Source organism: Labeo rohita, unplaced genomic scaffold (genome assembly GCF_022985175.1).
Source record: "Labeo rohita strain BAU-BD-2019 unplaced genomic scaffold, IGBB_LRoh.1.0 scaffold_793, whole genome shotgun sequence".
NCBI lineage: Eukaryota > Metazoa > Chordata > Actinopteri > Cypriniformes > Cyprinidae > Labeo > Labeo rohita.
In genome coordinates, this window is record NW_026129737.1 from 13467 (window position 1) to 22106 (window position 8640).

Here is an 8640-nt window from a genome sequence, read left to right on the forward strand (position 1 = left end):
AGACAATTCACCCAAAAATGAAAAATTCTGTTATTAATTCTGCATAGATAGCAAGGGTCCTTCTATATTCAAGGTCCAGAAACCTTTTAAAGACATCGTTGAAATAGTCCATGTGACTTCAGTAGTTCAACTGTAATTTTACGAAGTTACGAGAATACTTTTTTGTGCAATGAAAACAAAACTAACAACTTTATTCAACAATTCTTCGGATGCCACATGGACTATTTTATGTCCTTACTACATCTCTGTGCCTTGACCGTGGTAGAACCCTTGGAGGGTCAGAAAGCTTTCAAATTTCATTTGTGTTCCGAAGATGAACAAAGGTCTTACGGGTTTGAACTGGCATGAGGGTGAGTAATTAATGACAGGATTAACCCTTCAACCTCCATGGCTGTTCAGCCCCAGATAATACAATTTATGGATTTTGTTTTTGCCTGCAAATAATTCTTCTTCTTATTTTTTTATATATATGTATATAAATGGGAACATCATGTAAAATCCACTTTCAAGAAGATCTCCATTTTAAATTTTTTCTTTAAAAAAATTAATGGAAAGTTTGTCATTATTCAGTTAATTTTTAGTCAGTTTCTTCCAAAACTTACTGCTAGATTCTTGAAGATAAATTTTTCAAACAGTGGTAGGCCTACAACAGGTGTGGTGCTGGTCCTTCAAGAATCACTCAAATCAGTCAGTTAGCGCCATCTTGCGGCTAAAGATTAAATCACATTCTGTAACGGGCTCAAATATCGGTGGTAGAGAAGATGAACTCACACGAGTCACAGTTCCTCTAGTCTAAACCGAGCACAAGCGCGACTATCCCCCCTCCGGTCCCCGCTGGCCTGCACTCACACTTACACTAAACTTTCCGGGCCAGAGCACGCTTAGCCTACGTCATGTAGATAACGGAGAAAACCACTTTCTGCCAATATTCTGCCTGATAAATTTATAATTGATTTTCACTTGTATGTATCAGAGAATTATCAAGAAGGCAGCTGACATTAATGAAATAATTTGCAGCTTTACTTTCAAACTGCAATTTATGTTTATCAATAAGGTGAGAACCAGACGCATTATAAACCTAATTATACTTAACTGAATTAATTTAAAAGTGTATTGTAGTAGTCAGGGCCGGCCCTGTACATCTGGGGACCCTAAGAAGGATCATTCTGGGGCCCTGCCTTGAATAGTGGAGTATTGTCATCGCAAACCAGCAACTGTATACAATCTAAAACATTTTGCACATTTTACACATATGCCAGTGCAAGATCCTTTCAGTTAAAGCAGCCCAATAATGCAATTTAGACTGGGACTATAGCTTAAGCCTCCTCTGTAAAACCAGGCAATTAAAAAATATTATATATTTCATATAGTACAATGTTTATTAATCTTTTATTATCTATTTTCAATATTTTCAACATAAACATAACGTTACCACTTAAGAATTATGTTACTAAAAATTACCTTGTGCTTGTCTCTTCTCATCGTCTCCCCCCCTTTTTTTTTTCTGCGCCTAAAGGACAGATTCGTTTCATATTCGCGGTCCAATTTCCAAAATAAAAAATAAAAGTCCAGGAAAGGGGCATGTGGCGGGAGAGTGCGGGCAGGCAATGAGGCAAAGGCCATATATCAGTGACAGCAGCGCACTTTGCAAAGTAATGACTTGGACCACTAGTGGGCAGCGGAGCCCTAAGCAGGCGCTTAGTTCTTTTTTTAGGGAGGTCCAGCTCTGGTAGTAGGAGTTTGCGGTCGTACAGATGACAGTAGCACACAAAAATCTGTTCCGCTCACACTACATGCGCCAGCTCGAGCCCAAATCGCTTAGTGTGCATACACCGTCAAATTCAAACTCAAGTAACCTTGAAAAACAAGAATGAAATCTTATTTTGTGACCATGCTTTTAATAAGTGATCACAGAAACTATTTAAAACAAGAAAATGTATATTTCCAGTTAATAGCTATTAAAAATGCAGTTAATTTCTGAAACAGTAGGCCAAATGTTGAAATTAACAGTAGGCCTATCTAAGATTAATAAATGCTGTAGAAGTCATCGTTATTCCATTCGCTATCAAATCAAAGTTTTTTGGAAAATGGTTTCCCAAAAAGATCAAAATATTTTGCACAAACTACTTTAAACTTTGCTCCACTTACTTATTTATTCCTTTTTACAAGTTACCGTTTTTATTGAAGTTTAATAATTAAAATATATGAAATAGGACTCACTTGTCGTATTTGTGTGCATGCTCGATGTTCGCCGTCAGACAAGGACACAGAAAATATGTGGTTTGAACATGCCAGATAGAAGTATTAAATGACAGGCTATAAACAGGCTCTTTACAGAGCACAATTCAGCAGGGGCAGTCTCAGATCATCTCTAATTGTTAATCATTCTGAAACCATACCACAACACATTTTGAGAATGTAAAATTTTCCACTCCTGCCATCTAAAAAGATGAAAAATTTCTCTGATGTAGCTATATGTTTACATTACATAAGACAGGTATGGTACGAATTTGGCATGAACAACTTTAACTAAAACATATTTTTTATATATTATGCTGGTGTATGAACAGTGTTTTCCACAAGATTTTGAGACTATGGGATCTGAATTGAGAGCTCCAACACATGTTAAGTGTGCAAACTGAACAAAGAAAAAAAAGTCTGTGTATTTGTAACACCCCCAAAACAGAGAATAAAGAAACCAAAAGGTTCTTAACTGGACAAGATAAATTTATTTGGGCATTAGTTGAGGAGACTCAAGCACACAATCTGAATAAATACAAATATGACAATTTTATTCATGTACAATAATACAGACATTAAAACCCCAAGAGGGTAAAGCAACAGGTAAAGGTGGCGGTCACCAGAATACTTCACTTACTAATGTATTTGACAAATCACAAATTTCCCAAGACAGTATGCAGGCAACGAACAGGGAGGCATTTAGCAGAGGGCTTCAACATCTTAAAATTAGTTCATGTGCCCACCAATTATACACAATTTCATTACACAGCAAACACCAGAGGTACAAAAATCTATCAGTGCATCAGTTATATTATACACATCTATACACACCAAAGAAATCACTCAATGTATGCCAAAACCACTCTGGCTAACTACTTAGCCGTCGTCAATATAAAACTGTATGAAAATTAACACATGAATAATTATAACCTGCTCTAACACCCCCTGGACACACACACTCACAAATACAAACACAAATACAAGCGCCGGGGAACCGGTAATGATTAATCATTCACACTAAACCAGGATTCCCCGGCAAAGAAAACACTTACTAAATACAAACGCTAATAATCATAAAAACAGATAATGGACTGCTGGCCCTCTTACCCGCTACCGGACGTGGGGTACAGCGTTCGGGAAAACAACCGGCGGCCGCCGAACTTTAGTTTGAGAAACTCCAAACTACCAACTATCCCTCCCAATCGCTTCACACACGTCGCGGAGAAAACATCCAGCCCACGTCCCGGCACGGTAGCCTCGGTAAGAAGCTCAGCAGCCCGCACATACAACCCCCTCCCGAACAACAACAAGCCTCATACCTTTATCACCTCCATTAGAAATAGGGCACAGGTGTTTGTCTTTTTCCCCTTAATGAGACGTGGGGAAGCTACTACGGGCACTACCATTATTGCCCCTCCCCTCACCTAACCCAAAGGGCTTACATCCACCCCCCCTACTCAAAATGTGTCCACACATTCCCAAATACCTCACATTCTGTAACGTAGAGGCAACAGGCCCTTTGTGGCCCGTGTGGACCGCCTCAAATACTCAGTCTGTGGAGCAAGTAAGCTAGAGGGACATTCCCTCGATGCAGTCTGTAATGTCTCTTCAGCAATGTCCATATTAGAGGTCACTCCTCCATCCCTCTGTGTGGACGCTGGTGGCCCTGTAAAACAGCCCCCCACCAGAGGATACATACAGCAATTACTGTTCACAGGATTGACATCAGAATCAGAAGGTAAAACCTCAACACTTTTTCCCTCCAAAGGCAAGGCTATATCAAATTTACATGGGCTTAACATATTGCGATGCAACACCCTCTCCTCACCATCAACCCCTTCCTTTTTAACAACATAAACGGGTATATCAAGATTAGGTTGTGCAATGACAACATACACACTCCGTTCCCATTTATCGTCCAATTTGCCCTGTCCCCTGGCCCTCCTATTAAGGACCATGACTCTCTGCCCCGTCAACAAAGGTTCCCCCTTAACCTTACGATCGAACCCCTTCTTTTGATTAAATTGAGCCTTCTGAATTTGTTTTCGGGCTCGATCATAGGCAGTCACTAATCTTTTATGATGGTAATGCACCCAGCTGTCAACTGTCCCCAAAAATCCATCTCCCCGGCCCAGCATGACATCCAGGGGCAATTTTGCATGACGGCCAAACATTAAAAAATACGGGGCATAGCCTGTAGAAGGGTGGGATGTGTTATTGTAGGCCTGCACCAATTCTGCCACGTACTGATCCCAATCTTCCTTTTGATCATCCTTTAAAGTGCCCAACATACTTAACAGTGTCCGATTAAAACGTTCACATTGTCCATTTCCTGCTGGGTGATAGGGAGTTGTATGAGACTTATTGATGTTATACAATGAGCATAGCTCTTTGATGACCCTTGATTCAAAATTTGGACCCTGGTCAGAGTGCAGCTGATCAAACCCTCCAAATGGCTGTATAAAATGTTTCCACAACACCCTTGCAGTAGTCACAGCAGTCTGGTCCGCAGTAGGCACTGCAACTGCATAACGAGTGAAGTGGTCCACCATAACTAAGATGCTACACATCCCACTGCGTGCAGCCTCCAGTGACAAAAAATCCACAGAAACAATCTGAAGAGGATACTCTGATTGTATAGATACAAGAGGGGCACTCACTTTATTTGCAGGAGTCTTGTGCAAGTTGCATCGAACACATTGCAGGCACCACTTCTCCACTCCTTGTGCCAACCTTGGCCAAAAGAATCGGCGACGGGCCAAACTCAAAGTCTTTTCCGCCCCCAGATGTCCTGCATGATCATGCACCCATTCCAGAACTTGCATCTGCAGACACTGAGGCACCACTATTTGTTTCAATTTGTCAAATGTCTTTGAATCACATACCTCCCGGCACAGCAGTCCCTGATCAACACAGAGACGGGCCCACTGTCGCAGCAACACTTGAGTAGATCGATCTTCCGCTGCTCGCTCCCTTGGAGTGGGCCCTCTCCCTCGGTCCATATAGACCCACAGTCGTGATACCGCTGGATCAGTCCGCTGTGCTCTCTTCCACTCAACCAACAAACTGGGGCCAACCTGATCTCCTTGATTTGTATGTACCACTGTCTCGAACTTGTGACCCTCCTCCACATTCTCAGTAACTGGGACAAAGGCATGGACACAGGCACGGACAACTTCAGATGCAACATATCCGACCCCACCACATGGGACTGCCCCATCCTCTGTGGGCCCAGCAGAACTCTCACTCACAGGCCACCTGGAGAGGGCATCGGCATTTCCATTTGTCCGCCCTGGTCTATAACGCACCTCAAACTGGAATCCTGCGAGCTGGGCCGCCCATCGTTGCTCCACTGCGCCCAGATTTGCTGTATTCAAATGAGCCAGAGGGTTGTTATCTGTGAAAACAGTAAAGGGAGACACGGCAAGGTATTCCCTAAACTTTTCCACTATAGCCCATTTTAAAGCCAAAAGTTCCAGTTTGAATGAGCTGTAATTTTTATCATTCCTTTCCGTCGGTCGGAGACTTCTACTTGCATAAGAAATTACTCTCTCCTTCCCCTCTTGAACCTGTGCCAATACTGCTCCCAAGCCTGTCTGGCTGGCATCAGTATACAACAAAAATGGCAACTCAAAATCAGCATATGCCAATATGGGTGCTTCTAGAAGACTCTCCTTCAATTTCTTAAATGCAATGTCCTGTAACTCTCCCCATGCCCAACAGTCTGTTTTTCCTCTAGCCAGTCGATTACGCCGCTTTGATGTCCCCCACAACATTGAATTCAGTGGTGCTGCAATCCGGGCAAAGTCTTTTATAAAACGTCGATAGTATCCAGCTAGGCCTAGAAAAGCCCGCAACTGAGTAATATTTTGAGGGGTTACCCATGCCTCCACTGCCCGCAACTTCTCTGGATCTGGTGACACCCCTCCTTCGGCAATCACATGGCCTAAATAATGAACTTGGCTCTGAAAAAGGGAACACTTACTGAGTTTGACCTTTAGGCCGAAGTCTCCCAGACGGCTGAAGACTAGATCTAAATGGGCAATATGGGCCTCAAAGGAAGGGGAAAAAACAATTATATCATCCAGATAAAGCAACAGAGTTTCAAAATTTTGGTCCCCCAGGCAGCTTTCGACCAGTCTTTGAAAAGTTCCTGGGGCATTGCATAACCCCATCGGCATCCGATTAAATTCATATAGCCCCATTGGTGTCACAAAGGCGGTCTTCTCTTTATCAGCTGGGTGCACCCCCACCTGCCAATACCCATGTGCTAGATCTAATGTTGAAAACACTCTAGATTTTTTCAATGAAGCCAATGACTCCTCGATTCTAGGCAAAGGATATGAATCTTTATGAGTAACACTATTCAGCCGCCTGTAGTCTACACAGAAACGAAGGGTGCCGTCCTTCTTTCTGACAAGCACTACAGGTGCTGCCCAAGGACTATAACTCTCCTGAATAATACCATTGTCAAGCATGTTATTTAAGAGTCCCCTTACTTCTTGATATAATTTTGGTGGAATCCTATTATAACGATCTCTAATTGGGGCTGCATCACCTGTTGGTATTACATGTAAAACCCTATCCGTATGCCCATAATCCTCATCATGTTTTGAGAAAACCTTCTGATGTTTAGATAACAAATCAGAAATCATTTCTTGTTGTTTAGTACTAAATTGCAGCGGATCTAAAGAAACAGCCACAGGCCAGGGCATCTGTTCTTGTCTTACATCCTGCACTCTATTTTGCCTCACCCCCACCTCCACAGTCTCATTATCCAGTGGTCTTAATTCTACATTTCCTTGCAATGTTGATGGACACAACTCAACATCAGAAATCTGGCCTAAACGACAACGCTGAAAAAGTGTCACCGGAACTGGGGAGAGGTTTAAAATTCTAACCATAACTCTACCATTTGAAACTGTGCTCAACGACCGAGCTACCAATAACTGTCCTGGCAATACCTCATCTTGACATGGTTCTACCAAGCCCACATAATCCTTTCTATCAGGCCGAATACGTGCACATGCCTCAATCACCACCTCTGACTGTGCTGGTATTATTTTTCGTTTTCCCTGCGGCCAATAAATAGCGCTTATCTGTCCTGACTCATCAACAAAGTTTAACAAGTCCTCACACACAGAAAACATTTGATTCCACACCTTCACTTGTACGTCACTTTCTACCCCTAAACAACCATCTCCAGACTGTGTCATCAAAAATTTCCGACACTCTTTAATTACATTCATTCCAATCAATCCTGGATATGATGACCCATTTGAGTCTTTGACAATAAGCACTCCCCTTTTTGGTATTACTTTGCCACATATAATTAAATCCACCTCAATATACCCAATATAGGGAATCACTAACCCATTCGCAGCTACCAAATTAAACCTTTGAATAGGTGGATACATTGTTGGCCCCCCAGTCTCAAAATGTTTCTTAAAATAACTTTCTGTCAGTGTCGTTACCTGTGAGCCTGTATCAATCAAACAAGATGTTTTGACCCCATGTATCTCTACATCCACAACTGGACATTGTCCTATTAAATGATCTTTCTTTTCTGATTGGCCACTACCTAACATACCCACTGTTTGGGCCTGCACAGTGGGTTCTACAAGTTTAAAGGCCCTTGTACTCCTTCCACCACCCTACAACGCCTTTCAATGTGGCCAACCTGTTTACAGCGCCGACAGATGGGTCTTCCCTGATGGTCAAATTGGTCCGAGCTTTTTCGCCCAGTCCTGGACTCATACCTAGGCCTTACACTATCACCATTAGGCAGTAAATTCTGTACTCCCTCACGAACTTCATTAAGCATTCCAGCCACCATTTCCTTTATTTCCCCTTTTAACTGCAAAAAAACTTCCTGTTTAATTTCCTCAACCAATTTTGCTTTATCTGGGACTGGTTTTAGCTGTACTGTTGCTGCTACAGCCTGCCTCACCTCCCCAAACTCGTCGGCTCGCAAAATTGCTTCCTGTTTAACCTCTCCAAAAGAACTATCTGGTGTTGCTCTAACCATACCCCGAAGTTCCCTACGCAATCCTGCATCCAAAAGTCCCAAGATAAATTGATCCCGTAAGATGTTGCCCCTAGTGGTACCATCCCCCCTATTTTCCAACCGATTACTCAATTCCTGAAGTGCCAAAGCATACTGTCTAACATTCTCATCTGTCCTTTGTTTACGAGTAAAAAACTGGGACCGGAGAGTTGCAAGTGGAACGACATCTCCATAAATACCTTTCAAAAAAATCAGTATCTGTTCAGCTGTTGCACGTTGTGCTGCTGGCAAAGCTAACACTTCCCTCTTTGCTTCTCCATCCAAATTACTTATTAAAGCTGAAACTTTCTGCGCCTCAGAAAAAGGATATATATTAAACATTGAAGTCTGTG

At 42.3% G+C, this 8640-nt stretch overlaps 1 protein-coding gene across 1 annotated transcript; it reads right to left on the reverse strand.

Annotated features, from left to right (window-relative positions):
• Nucleotides 1–2683: 2683 nt before the first annotated feature.
• On the reverse strand, nucleotides 2684–7829 carry LOC127161990 (retrovirus-related Pol polyprotein from transposon 412). The gene has a single exon (XM_051104771.1). The coding sequence runs from the start codon at nucleotides 7827–7829 to the stop codon at nucleotides 3729–3731; it is 4101 nt and encodes a 1366-aa protein (XP_050960728.1). The 3' UTR covers nucleotides 2684–3728.
• Nucleotides 7830–8640: the final 811 nt, after the last annotated feature.